The sequence below is a fragment of the Delphinapterus leucas genome, chromosome 14 (assembly GCF_059928025.1).
Source record: "Delphinapterus leucas isolate spDelLeu-1000000601 "Yukka" chromosome 14, BTC_Dleu_Yukka2, whole genome shotgun sequence".
Lineage (NCBI taxonomy): Eukaryota > Metazoa > Chordata > Mammalia > Artiodactyla > Monodontidae > Delphinapterus > Delphinapterus leucas.
In genome coordinates, this window is record NC_143142.1 from 74,111,919 (window position 1) to 74,126,940 (window position 15,022).

The window sequence follows — 15,022 nt, forward strand, 5'->3', positions numbered from 1 at the left end:
GCAGCCCCAGCTCTCAGCTCCTTGTAGCAACACAATTTGCTCTCCCCGGAACAATGCAAACTATTGGCTTCATTAGAACCTTATTTTCTGTTTGTTTGTTTGTTTGTCAAAAGCCTATTGTTCTTTGTTTTATTGAAGGGAGGGCTTCAGCACACGATAATATCTTTCTTTTCTTCTCTTTATTTTTAATGTTTAGGGCTGTTTGTCTTACAGATCTGTTTCATATAGCCAGGATGGTACACTTATTCCAAATGCAATAGGAATCTTGTAGTAAGGCTGTGTTCACTCTGCCCCTCTTTCTCTCTAGCTCTGTCTTTTCTCTGGACACTGTTTGCTGACCTTCATCACTGGGCTGGCCCTGACGCTGTTCATTGAGAAACCACGTCAGGAACTGAAGCAGTGCCTGCTGGGATCAGTGCCTGCAGGGCCGTGAGCTTCCTGTAAAACCCAAAAGGGTGGATGGCCCTTTGTGGGTGCTGATGAGCAAAGGCAAGTGTGATCTTGTTTATGTAACGAATGCTTGTGTTCCCAAAAAGGGGTGTGAGTCTGATTTTTGTGAATGTTTAAGGTATACAAGTTCTTTAATATATAAAACAGTTCCGAGTGTTTACTATATAAAAGAGCTCTGTGTTAATCTGTTTAGTAGCACAATAATTGCCCTCCAATGTAACTTTTTAGCAAAAAACCCTGTATTTTGGGGGTCTCGTACTGCATGTATTTTCTATATCAGTGATCATAGGAGAACATCAAATGTAGTGAATTTAATGTACTTCAGGTTTTAATGCTCACTTTTCTTGGTAAAATCACAGTATGTCGTTTTGTACATTATAATTGTTTTTGTGTTATTATGATACCTTTGTAGACTCGTAACTTTATCCTGGATGGTATGACCCACTAGTGTGCGCAATTCATGGGCTTGTCATTATAGGTGTTTCAAACCTTGTTCATTTTACAAGGTGGTCTATTTTTGTTTTTTTGTTTGTTTTTGCTTTTGTTTTGTTTTGTTTTTTGGCCGCGCTGCACGGCTTAGTTCCCTGACCAGGGATTGAACTCAGGCCACGGCAGTGAAAGCGTCGAGTCCTAACTACTGGACTGCCGGGGAATTCCCGAGATGGTCTATGTTATGAGGTGAATTGTGTCCCCTGAAAAAGATATGAAGTCCTAAACCCCTGGTATCTTAGAAAGTGACCTTATTTGGAAATAAGGTAGTCAAGTTAAAATGGGATCATGGGGGTTGGGGAGTGGGTGGCCCTAATCCAGTATGACTGGTGTCCTTATTAAAAGGGGAAATCTGGGCACAGAGACAGACGTGTACAGAGGGAAGATGATGTGAAGACACAGGGAGAAGATGGCCATTGGCAAGCCAAAGAATACCAAGGATTGCCAGCAGACACAGAAGCTGGAAGAGGCAAGGAAGGATTCTCCCCTAGAACCCTCAGAGAGAGCATGGCCCTGGTGACACCTTAATTTAAGACTTCCAGCCTCCAGGACAATGAGATGATACATTTCTGTTGTTTTGAACCAGCCAGTTTGTGGTGCTCTGTTACAGGAGCCCTAGCAAATGAACACAGTCCCTCAACACAACCTCTAACAGAGAAGGAAGAGACCCTAGTAAGTGGCTTCTATCCCCTCAGTTTCCAGCAAAGAGGTAGAGAGATGGGAGAGACTTGTAAGGCCAAGTGGAGACCATGGATGTCCCAGTTCTCAGGCTTGTGTTCCTTCCTGGGTGTGTAATTTCTTCTTTTTTGGGGTGTGTGTGTAATTTCATGTTGACCATCCCTACTTACATATGTCTAACATCACTTATAATAACGCCTTTTGTGTACTTAATAATCAAAGGATTTATTAACAACCATGGGGTTACCAGGAGCTTATTGGCACAGAATGCTCCCCATCTGTATAAGCTCTCTCTCTCTTTTTTTTTTTGGCCTCTCACTGCTGTGGCCTCTCCCGTTGCGGAGCACAGGCTGCGGACGCGCAGGTCCAGAGGCCATGGCTCATGGGCCCGGCTGCTCCGCGGCATGTGGGATCTTCCCGAACCGGGGAACGAACCCGCGTCCCCTGCATCGGCAGGCGGACTCTCAACCACTGCGCCACCAGGGAAGCCCTGTATAGGCTCTCTTTGCCTTCAAGTGGATTTGCAAGGAAGACCACTGGGGTGAGGAGGGCTGCAAGCCCCACATCCTTTGACAGGGCAGTTGACAGCTAATCTTATCCTTTTCCAGGCGGCCTTGGGGAACGAGCCACATCTCCCCGAGGTCTGATCTGCTCTCCTGGCAGAATCTGACCTGAGTGAGAAGCCAAGTCCCACCCGGGTGTGTTCAGTCTGTAATAAAACGCGCACCAAGTTGGCTTTTTGGGCGACTGTGAAGTTCATTGGGTTCCTCGGGAGCCCCCTGGTGGCCGATTCGGCACCTGCACCCTCTGACTTAACTGGGCCTCAGGAGAAGCTGAGGGTGGGTGACATTTACAGAAGGAACACTGCGATCCCGATGGACCCCAGTGGGAAATGACTCGCCAGCCAACATTGCTCGGCAGTCCAATTGCCAAGTGCTTCTAGTTATGAGGCAGGAAACCCGGGGCCCTTGGAAACAGCTTTCCAACAATTACCAACAAAGCCTTTGAACGTTTTTTTAATAAGAAAACAATACTCTCCCCACGATTGCAATTTCACAAAACATAAAGTAGGGATAAAGAAGTCCAGTTTTGTTCTGGCTCTTGTTTCAACCCAGAATTCCCTAGAAGTTTAAGATTTATAGAATGTGTGGACCTTATTTGGATTCTATAACAAACTGTAAAAAAGCGTATGACATTTATGGGACCACTGGAAATTTAAGCCCTGCCTGGGTATTTAATGATATTAAGGACTTATTAATCTTTTAATGTGATAGTGGTATTGTGGTTACGTGTTTTTAGAGTGCTTATCTGTTATATGCCTACTGAAATATTTATGGACAAAATGATATAAAATGTAGTATTTATCTCAAAATAATATTGGGAAGAAGTGGGATAGATGAAACAAGATTGGCCATTTAGTGATAGTTTTTGAAGCTGGTGATGGGTACATGGGACCTCATTACACTATTTTCTTTATTTTTCTGTATGTTTGAAGTGTGTATAATAACAAAGTCAAACAAGTTTATAGAGGCAGCAGGATGGGAGTATAGTGTCAATTGATGGGTGTCTCCTCTAATTCCTCCTAAATTCTGAAATCCGTGTTTCATCCCCACATACCTACCTGTGGATAAAAATAGGTCACATCAACAGCATAGGATCACCCCCAGCAGATCTAAAGGAACTCAGCCCTCCTTAAATTCCTCCTGACTGGTTTCGGGAGAGTCCAGGGGCATCTTGCTTGTTTTGAGAACACCTGGGCTCTGCTATTTCCTTTTTTAATGAGCAGACTCTCCTCAGCTGCACCACCCCTCCCCTCCCTGCCATCAGAGCTGCTGCTGAGAGCTGCTGACGGTGGCCAGAGCCTCCTACACTTGCTGATGTCCCCACGCCACTCTCCAAAGCATGCCGCCTCCTCCTGCGACTTGTCTGTGCAGGATGTGGGCTGAGTTGCCTCGGTGCTCAGGGCCACCGTGTCCATTCCGAGCACAAACGATCTCCACAAATGCCACACGCAGATAAATCCCTGTGCCCCGACTTGAGCTTTCTCATTCAGTCTTTGACGCAGGGCTGCTGGGCGCTCATCATGTTTTTATAGAAACCGCTCTTGCAATTTCCCTCTTTCTAATATACGTCTGTCTCCCTTGGATGCCCTAAGTCTATGGCCACTGGTATGGAGGCGACCTGTGTGGCAATCACTTCCTCTTTACATTTGTCCTGTTCACCAGTACATCTCTACCTCACCACCATGACTGGCACACAGTTGGTGTTAAAGAAGTGTCAGTTGACACAGTGATGGAATCAACCCTTTCTTCCTTTAGGTGAGTTTTTTTGTGTTTTTTTTTGCAGGAGGCTTCTTTTACAGATAGGCAGGCTCTCTCAACGAGGTTTCAGATATGTTCAATTTTATAGGAATCTTCCCCCCAAATGACCCGACCAGACCCCTTCCAGGGAAGCTCAAAGTTGAGAAGCCCCAGGGCATTTGAAGGGGTGAGAAGCCTTTATAACTTTAGTCCCTTGACCCCGAGTGGAATTTAAATCAACGCTGTGCTGATATAGGCTGAGAGGCAGCCACTTTTGGTAACCTACCCACATTCGTGTCCCCTCCTCTCTTGCAAAACAAACTCTGAAGTTGTTCTAGTATCAATGTGCCCAGACAGAGGGAAAGTTTCATATTTAGTATAAGACAATTTCATCTTCCCGTGTGCCTTTGCCGATGGTTGGGCCAAGTGTGGTCCTGTGACTCAGCTCTGACCAATGAGGTGTAAGGAGAAGTGTGCTGGAGATTTCTAGGAAAGATTGTCTTCCCTGAGTATGGAGGAGGGTGGAGCTTCAAGGAGACAGTCCTTTCTGTCCTCACCTCTATTAATCTTGTGAGAGTACAGTGTTATTTAGAGTTGTTCCTGTCACTATTAGGTACTATTTTTTCATTTTTCTTTTTTTTAAAATTAAGATATAATTTGCATAGAGTAAAATTCAAGCATAAAAGTGTATGTTTCGGGCTTCCCTGGTGGCGCAGTGGTTGAGAGTCCGCCTGCCGATGCAGGGGACGCGGGTTCGTGCCCCGGTCCGGGAAGATCCCACATGCCGCGGAGCGGCTGGGCCCGTGAGCCATGACCGCTGAGCATGCGCGTCCGCAGCCTGTGCTCCGCAACGGGAGAGGCCACAACAGTGAGAGGCCCGCGTACCGCAAAAAAAAAAAAAAAAAAAAAAAGTGTATGTTTCTGTGAGTTCTGACAAATGCATACAGTTATGTAATCACCAGCAAAAGCAAGATATAGAAGAATTCCATCACCCCTCAAAATTTCTGGAGTTCTTTTATAGTCAACCTCTGTTCCCATCCCCAACCTTTAGCAACTATCCACTTCTCATTTCTGTAGTTTTGTTTCTTCCAGATGTATTTATTTTTAAATGTTTATTTTTTTAAAATATAAAATATTCCAAATATTCAAACAAGCTAAAAAATGAAACAATGGGTACCCCACATAGCCATCACGCCTAATAAACGTAGGTTAACATTTTGCCACTTTTCCTTTGGATGTGTTTCTTTTTGTTTAAAAAATAAAACATTGTGAGCACAATGATAGATCTCCCTGCATCCCATTTGCTTCTCCCTTCTCACCCAAGTTTCATCCACATTTTTTTTTTAGATTTTTTTTTTGATATGGAACATTTTTAAAGTCTTTTTTGAATTTTGTTACAATACTGTGTCTGTTTTAAGTTTTGGTTCTTTGGTCATGAGGCATGTGGGATCTTAGCTCCCCGGCCAGGGATCGAACACACACCCCCTGCATTGGAAGGCAAAGTCTTAACCACTGGACCACCAGGGAAGTCCCCACATTTTTATATTTTTACTAATAACATGCATGTGTCTATCAATGGTATATAGTACTTTGTTTTTAAACACTATATAATTTGATCCATACCGTAATATCCTTTTGAAATATGATTTTCCCCTTTAAACACCTAGCTAGCCCATTCACTTTGAATGCGAATGGTGTTTTATTGTGTGCATGTGTGCCTTAAATGTTTATCAGTTCATCAGTTGGTAGGTAGATATTGGTTTGTTTTCAGTTTTTTGTTATTGCAAACATGTTTGTAACCAACTCCTTGTATGTGTTTCCTCATGGAGATACATTCGTTTTCCAGGGTATATAGTCAGGAGGGTCATTGCAGAGTTATAGGGTGTATGTATACTCAACCTTACCTGATAATGATACAGAGTTTCCTAAAGTGATTTTCCAAATTTACATCTTCACTAGTGGTGATTGGGGATAGATACTGTGACTCAGAGATCCTCCCCAACACTTGGTACTATTGACCTGTTAAGTTACTGTTAAATCCCAGATGAGTCTAAAGTAGCATCTTATCACTTCATTTTGCATGACCCTGTCTACCAATGGGCTTGAGCATTTTCCATGTGTGTTTTGGCCATTTAGAGTTTTCCCTTCTCAGGCTGCCTGACTATCCTTTTCCTATTCTGCTATTGGGTGTTTGTCTTTTTTTTTTTTTTTCGGTACGCGGGCCTCTCACTGCTGTGGCCTCTCCCGTTGCGGAGCACAGGCTCCGGACGCGCAGGCTCAGCGGCCATGGCTCACGGGCCCAGCCGCTCCGCGGCATGTGGGATCTTCCCGGACCGGGGCACGAACACTTGTCCCCTGCATCGGCAGGCGGACTCTCAACCACTGCACCACCAGGGAAGCCCGGGTGTTTGTCTTTTTATTATTGATTCTGAGATGTCCTTTATGTATTCTGAAGACTAATCCTTTATCGATTGTGCTGCAAATACGTTCTCCCAGGCTGTGGAAACTTCCTATAGGATATGAATGCTTTACCTTTTAATGCACGCAAAATTATCAATCCTTTCTTTTTGGCTTGCACTTTTCGGATCTTGTTCATGAAATCCATAGAAATGTTCTTTTGTATTTTTTCCATGGGGGGAGAAAAGCTTCCGTGTAAGTTCCTGATCTCATGCTGCTGCGAGTTCTTTGAGCTCTTTGTAAGGTGGATTTGTAAGGTTAGAGCAGTTCTCGATAGGGGAGGGTGGTCGTTTTGTCTCTCCAGGGAAGATTTGGCAATGTCTGCAGACATCTGTGTTGTTTTTTAGTGGGTAGAAGCCATGGATGCTGTTAAACATCTTACAATGCACAGGATAGCCACCTCCCAACCCCAATCGCAGAAATATCCAATAAAAAAATGTCCGTAGTGCCCAGGTTGAGAAACTCTGAGTTAGAGAACAACAGTGATGATTGCTGGGTTCACACAAACCAGGACCCTCACATTCAAAGCTCCTGTGTGGGGAGGACTGAGGTCATGTCTGGGGCTGTCAGCACTTAGACAAGTAACACTGGGTCATTCTGTGTTGAACTTGGTAAATATGCCCAAGCCAAGTGCGTTAAATCTACACAGGAGGGAACTTGACCGAATTTGCCAAACAACCTAATATTTGCTCTAATCACAGTAGGAGGGGAGGCGGTGCTGCCAGAGCTCTTTAATCAGGCCTTACTGCCATGCTAATGAGCCCTAAAATGTATTATGTGCTGTTTCTGGAAAGGCACAGCATGTATCATATTTTCTGGTCCCAAACAAGTTATCGGTTCACTTCGTTGTTCATTAAAAAAATCGTGCTCTCCATCCTGATGTGGTGTCAGCATGCCTCTGTTTCTTTCTCTGAAAAATGATGGAATTTGACAAGATTCATGGTTCTCAGATGCTGGTCTGTGTAGGCCACTTGCAGCAGAGTCACCTGAGGTGCTTTTAAAAAATACAGGATAGGGCTTCCCTGGTGGCGCAGTGGTTGAGAGTCCACCTGCCGATGCAGGGGACATGGGTTCGTGCCCCGGTCCGGGAAGATCCCACATGCCGCGGAGCGGCTGGGCCCGTGAGCCATGGCCGCTGAGCCTGCGCGTCCGGAGCCTGTGCTCCGCAACGGGAGAGGCCACAACAGTGAGAGGCTCGCGTACCTCAAAAAAAACCAGGATAAATTCCTGGAGATTGACAGCCTGGGTGGGACTCAGTAATCTGGACTTTCCTCAAAACTTCCTGAAGCTTTCTAATGAGTAATGGTGTTTTGTTTTGTTTTGCTTTGCTTTTTTGCCTCACCGTGCGGCATGCGGGATCTTAGCTCCCCGGCCAGGGATCGAACCTGCACCCCCTGCAGTGGAAGCGCGGAGTCTTAACCACTAGACCACCAGGGAAATCCTACTAATGGTGGTTTTGAACCACTGGACTCAATAAGTGGTAGGACTGGTTCTACATCATAGAGTCTGGATTTCTGACATTCATGAGTGAATAGCAACTTCTCCAAGACATGAACAGTCTTTGATTCAAAGTGAGCTTTCTTGTGCCTGAAGAGGGTCCTTTAAAGGTTTTCCTCGGGAACCATCCTCAGCCTTTCAACCCCTGGACATCCTTTGGCCAAAGGTCTCCGCCATTGTGAGTTTATGAAGGGATTTGGGGACGCCGGCTCCGTGCAGCAGCCTCCATTTGTTCACGGACACAGGTGGGCATTCATTCACCCACTCCTCTGTACATTCATCAAGTGTTTATTAGCCCCTGCTCTGTGCCAGGCACTGAGTGAAGTACCAGGGATACACCGTTGACAAGCACGGGTGCAATTTCTGCTCTCCTTGCTCTTACAGTGTCCTGCGGTGAGGGTGATAATAAACCACGCCCCAGGTACCTAATGACAATGACCTGAGAACTCTGAAAGCCTGATCCTAAGTGGGAGGCTGGAGATAGAATTTCTGGGAAACTAGCCTTAAACTGGGATTTGAAAAACAATAATAAGCAATATTTGTTGAGGGCTCATGACATGCCGAGTGCTGTTCTAAGCACCTGACAGAAACCAAGGCTGATTTGATACCAACACAGACTCTGAAATAAGTACCACTCTCATCCTCAGTTGCACATGGAGACACTGAGCCATGGAGATACGCCGCGTACCCGAGGCCACAGCCAGGTGGGGGCACCGGATATAAGTCCGGGCAGTTTGAGTCCGGAGCCCACCCTTGTGGCCACGGTGTTCTGGTGGCTTTCAGATGGGTAGAGTTAACCTCTCGGGGGGTTTATGAAAAATTCTCTCCAGAAGTTTGTCTGCGGCAGTGTGAGATGGGCTTTGAAGGTGGGAATGATTTAGCACGTTTGTAGTCCTTGAGGATTTTGAGAGGAATTTTGTGTTTTCTCAACACTTGAAGGAGAAAGAGGACCAAGGAAGCTTAAGGGAAGGTCTTAACCATGAGACCTGGGAAGGCAGGGCTCCTCTGAATGTGCTGCCTCCTCCACAGCTTTGCTCAGTCTCCCCTCATCCCCCCAGGAGGCCCCTCGCTCCCTCCCGGTTCTGCAGACATGCTCAGGGTCTTCACGGCTCTGGGCCAGAAAACGCAGAGGACGCTTGAAGAGGTTAGCACCCTGTGGTTTCCAGATCTGTGCTGGGAATGGGATGCACTTGTGACTAGACAGCTGGTAATTCTTCCTCTGGCATCAAATGAGGCTCATGGCCTCAGAAAGCCTTCTCAGATATGGAGGAGCCCCATCCTAGGAAATGTCTTATTTTACAGAGACTGGACCTGAGGCAGACGTGCTTCAGGACGCACAGCAAATCGGTGTCCGACATGAGCAATCAACCAAGTTCAGTGAAGGAGTGTCTTTTATTCTAACTAGATCTGCACTGGAAGGGCGATCATACCCCATGATCTCACTTTATAAAATCCTAGGAGGGGGCTTCCCTGGTGGTGCAGTGGTTAAGAATCCTCCTGCCAATGCAGGGGACACAGGTTCGAGCCCTGGAACAGGAAGACCCCACATGCCGCGGAGCAACTAAGCCCGAGCGTCACAACTGCTGAGCCTGCGCTCTAGAGCCTGCGAGCCACAGCTACTGAGGCCACGTGCCACAACTACTGAAGCCCGTGCACCTAGAGCCCGTGCTCTGCAACAAGAGAAGCCACCGCAATGAGAAGCCCGCGCACCGCAACGAAGAGTAGCCTCCGCTTGCCGCAACTAGAGAAAGCCCGCGTGCAGCAACGAAGACCCAACGCAGCCAAAAATAAATAAATAAAATGAATGAATGAATGAATAAATAAATAAACAAATAAATAAAAGTCCTAGGAGGGATTTTATAAGGGTCTGTCTTATAAGGGTCAGGAGCCTGTTAACTGTCTAGATCTACCCTTCAGTGCCTGTTGGGAGTGTTAGAAAAACACTATTTAGCCAATCATCAAATGTTAAGGATCCAAAATATTGTGTTCCAGCGTGGTCTGACCTGTAGACATTTGGTTGGGGAAGTAACCATTCCCAGCTCCAGACATTTGATTTGTCAGTTACTATTCGGTACAGAGAAATGAGGCAGGTTGCAATGACCCTGCCGAAGAGGATAACAAGGTTGAGAGTGTCTAGGTTTAAGCAAGTATCATCAGGACTTCATCAAGGAGTAGGTGGGGAGCTGGTGGCAGAGGGACACAATAGGAATGCAAGTAGCAGTGTCTGCCTGAGTGGCTGCAGAAAACTATACACTGGAGGGAACAGGAGAACGCTTTCTGCACTTTGCAATGGATTTGCAGGGAGAGCTCCTCTCTCCCCAGACTGTGCCGTCCCAGCTGGGAATCTAGGGGTTGTGTCTCCTTTGAGCATGGCCTGAATCTCAGCCCTGTCTCAGAGAGGAGTGGCTGGTTAGCAGAGATCTCCAGCATTTTTTCCCCAGCTGCCTGACTTCCGTGTCATGATGCTGGTTCCTGCGATGGCAAAGAGGGTGCTTTAGGGCTCAACCCACTCTGTTCCTGGATGGGAATATTTCTCACGGGAACATCGAGGCTACGCCAACCTGGCAGATGGTTCTCCTGAAGTGTAAGGCTCCACCTTGCTGCTGGGGGGCTCCTGCCCCTAAGAAGAGATTATTCCTGGGGCCAGTTACTAGGGAAGAGGAAGTCCTAAGACTGGAAAACAGAACTAAGAAGGCAGAATATAGTTAAGAGAGAGAGAGAGAGACCTCAAATGCTTTCCTTTGTTCAAGGCTACATTGTCACAAAGTTTAGTGAAGGTAAGAATTACCTGGGGATTTTGATAAAAATCAGGTTCCTGATTCCTGCTTGTTTGCAAGCATAAAGCACGTGATTCTGATGACCACACTTTAGGAAACACTGATATTGACACTAAGGGGCGGGATGTTCCAAAACGTGGTCCTAGGGGTATAAGATGTTAAATCAGCACCCACCACGTTGACAGGGATGAGAAGAAGGAAAGCGCTAGCATCAGGAGGCTTCCGCCGCCGGGCACCTCCCCCGACGATGCTGTTACCAGAGCAACAGGAGCTGCAAAATCTTGATGCCTCGCTTGCTTCCACCTCTTTCTCCAGAAACTCAGTGTTTGCTCCTGAAAAAGCTCATCAACAAGGTGACCTGTTGGCTGCACAGGGAGAGACTGGCTGACATCCAATGTGCCAGACATCTTTGCTCTCCTGATTATTAAGGACCTCATATGCAGTGGTGCTCTTTGGTGACAGTCACATGGGATATAATTATTGTCACACGTGGGGCTCATTCTGTGAGGATTTTACATGTAACTTTCCCACACATGGTGTCGATACTTCCTCTAGTCTTGCTGCTTCCAATCTTCCAATCATCCAGCCAGATGGTCAGTTGCTGCCCAGGAATTAGTGAAGAACCCTATCTCTGACCATCTCTCCTTTAAGGAAGTTGAAGCTCTGCTCATTGCAAGGATTTTTTTGTCCTGCAGGGCTACCCCTGACTGGGGCTATAATACCACATCAGTCTTCCGCCTTGTTTCAGAATCAACCTCTTCTTCTTAGTTATCTGGTCCTGAGGAACCACCTATGAAAAGCCATGGCCAGGAAGCTGCCACAGAGAACCAAGCAGGTCCAAGAGGTTTTCCAGCAGATACTACAGAAGCAGCAGAGTTTTTGTGTTTATCTCACTTCTGCCTTCCAAATCTCTCCTCAAATATTAAATCAGTGCCCAGGACACGTGTGCAAACTGAGATTCGGGAATAACCCCACAGTCCCACGGCTCCTCTATGCCAGTGGTTCTTAAACTTTTGATCTCATGACCTCCTAACACCTTCAGAATTATCTGGCGTCCCATAGAGCCTTTGTTTATTATGAGGGTTATAGCTATTGCTATTACTGTATTAGAAACTAAAACTGAAAATATTTACTATTAATTTATTTAAAGACAACAATAAATTTATTACATGCTAACATAACATTTTTATGAAAAAGTACCTATATTTTCAAAACCAAGAATTAGTGAGAAGAATGTCATTGTGTCATAGTTTTGCAAATCTCTGTAATGTCCAGTTTAATGGAAGATATATCTGCTTCTTCTATCGTCTACTACTTTCAGTCTATTGCAATATCACACATCGTGTAGATTCTGGAAAGCTCCAGCGTATACTCACGAGTGAATGGGAGGATAAAAAAGGACGTAATGTCTTAGTATTATTATGCAAATAGTTTTGACCTTGTGGATCCCCTGGAAGGCTCTTGGGGACTCTGGGTTGTGGGGTGATGGGAGGGTACCAAGATCACATTTTGAGAATCACTGCTCTAAATAATATGCAGATTAAAGCAATAAATGACTCTGGTCATAAATATATCCTGCCTAACAGAGGGTCTCTGTGATAAAGCCCAACACAACAGCTACTGAGCAGGAATTTATAATTTGCAAAAATGAAGGACATGGTAAGATACATGCAGATACTCATATACATACAACATAGATATATGATATAACAGACATATATATTCATATACGTAAACATGTTTTCTTTCTTACCTTCCAAATTTTCTCTTAACATAGCCTAGAAAAATCACTATTACCTGCCTCGATGATTTCTCTTACCTCCTCTGCTCGCAAAACATTATGAAACGAGCACAACAACAGTTTCAGACCTGTGGATCTGTGTCATGGCAGACTTTCATCATCTTTCCTCCCTTTGGTGGGAGAAGTCAATTCCTGGGCTCTGCTTGCTTTGATTTGAAGAAATAGACGTGCAGAATCCAAGAGAAAGCCTTAGTTGCAGGTGTTCAGGTGGCCACGAGAGGGCAGCACCTGAGGGAACAGGGCAGGGCTCCATTGCCTTTTGAAACTCACCAGAAGCTTCCTAGAAAGACTGCAGACTTGAACTGTGAATTAGAAGCATCAGAGGATTCATGGTTTCCAGCCTACTGGGAAATTTTGATTGTCGTGAGGACCAAAATAAGGTTTCTACTTAATCCTTTTGGAAATATATCTATGATTTCTAACCTAATATATCCGATATTTTCCAACTGAAAACAGCTTATGTCTTTTCAGTGATTTCCACTGCCTTCTTCCTGAGGAAGTTGAAATGAAACTAATGTTTCATTTTTTGTTTTCAATCGTTAATATGAGGACTGCCTGTCTGACTTGACCTCAAAGTTCCTGCATCTTTTAATATCCATTGCATCAGACAAATGCCCGGATGTGCCCTCCCCACCTCCACCCCCACCCGAGCTGAGGGATGATGCTGGCTGGACCTCCATTGTTGGTGACGGAGACGAGACGTCGTGGAGGGCACTGGTGCTCCTGGTGAGAGGACGGCTTGGGGAACTGCTCAGCTCCAGGCTGCTCTGGGTGTTCCAGGACCTCTGATCAAAGCCGACCATGGGGGTCAGCTCAGAGATATCACATACCCAAGGAAACATGGAACCCACACCCACTTGAGGAGTGAGGAAAGGTTCAAGTGCCTCTGGGACCACTCGGGACCAGATGCTCAAGACTTGGTGCCCTCTGGTGTTGCCCAGCCCTCAGCCTGATTTCCACAGTCCCCCTTAAAATCTTCGTTGGTACACCTTTGGGTCTTGAATGGAGTCCTGCAACATTGACGATGAAGCTGTCCTTGGTATCACAATGACACAAAAGTGCAGAGTGACACTGGCTAAGGCAGAGCTTCGTCTAAGCAAGTACTTCTTTCTAGCCTGGTCCCTGTAGCAGCAGCATCACCTGGGAACATGCTCGAAATGCAAATTCTCAGTTTCCACCCCAGACCACCTGCATCAGGAACTCTGGGGATGGAGCCCAGCAATCAGTGCTTCCACAGCCCCTCGGGATAATTCTGATGCACACTCAAGTCTAAGAACTAGCAAAGCAATATTTAAGTGGTTTGTTCATGGTTGCAAAGCCAGATGAAGCTGGAAGTAAATGACAGAGAAAACGAAAGTGAGAATATAAAAAAAGAGTAAAAACAGAGAAGAGAAACATTTTCAAGCAAGTGTAGAGGAAGAGAGCTCCCTGCCTGGGTGTGTGAGAAACGATAAGTTGCACCTGCTCTAGAACATTGTCAGCAGTTGAATATCTATCCAGAGCTTTCCACCCTGCTATGGCAAATTTATCTGGCTAAAAACAACTCTTGGGTTAGTGACCTTTTATTCAGCTAATATTAGTCCTCTCATGGCCTCCAAAGCACACAGAGAAATTGGAGAACTGATGAAAATCTTTAAAGTCTACTAAATACCAAAGCCTTCCCAAACACTGTGTGCTTTTCAGGGTGAGTTGCTTTTTATTGGGATTTCAGATTATTGAAAGGTTATCTGCCTCCTGTTCCTATAGGGATTTAAATAAAACAAAAGAGAGGAGAACATGCTGTGATATGTGATGTGTGCTTTCTTCCCTCCACTGGCCGGGCCTGGCTGACTGCCGCTGTGGACAGTCAGGGGGAAGATTCCGAAGCGCTTCCCGATCAGCAGCTCACCGCACCTGGAATGAGAACATTCACCGGCGTGAAGTGATACCTTCCAGGTCTTTGCAGCTCTCGCTGCCAGAGGGGCGTGTGGCTGCCTTGTGCCTCAGTTTCTTTTTCTGGAAAGTGACCACTTTGGGGTGTTCCTACCCCAGACAGCCACTGTGCCCCTTCTGTTCATCTTTATTCCTTTTCTCTCCTCTCATTACTATCTGGCTCTTTTCTGTTTGACAGCTATCCCTACTCCTTGAATTTCTCTCTTGGATCCAGCAAATGGAGTTTTTTCTTCCACTTGTAATTTCCTCTTTTTCTCCATTCTCATTTCTATCTCACTCTAATTCCTGCCTCATTCTTCTCACTGATCTTGTCACCTTTTCCATCTTTGTGAGAGAGACTGTGCTGTTTTGTTTTGTTTTGTTTTTTGTTTTGTTTTTTGCGGTATGCGGGCCTCTCACTGTTGTGGCCTCTCCCGTTGCGGAGCACAGGCTCCAGACGCGCAGGCTCAGCGGCCATGGCTCACGGGCCCAGCCGCTCCATGGCATGTGGGATCTTCCTGGACCGGGGCACGAACCCATGTCCCCTGCATCGGCAGGCGGACTCTCAACCACTGCGCCACCAGGGAAGCCCTATGTCCTACTTTTTAAATCTGTTCCTTTGTTCCCCAAGGTCTGTCCTTGTCCCATTATAGACAGCCAAA

The 15,022-nt window shown here is 45.9% G+C and overlaps 1 protein-coding gene across 1 annotated transcript in view; it reads left to right on the top strand.

The window, feature by feature from the left end:
• LOC111180151 (O-acyltransferase like protein-like) overlaps positions 1-14,739 on the top strand; it is a 63,175-nt gene extending 48,436 nt beyond the window's left edge. Inside the window, 1 exon segment of the mRNA XM_089894263.1 lies at positions 308-14,739. Coding sequence (XP_089750389.1) covers positions 308-433 — 126 coding nt within the window. The 3' untranslated portion in view covers positions 434-14,739.
• Positions 14,740-15,022: the final 283 nt, after the last annotated feature.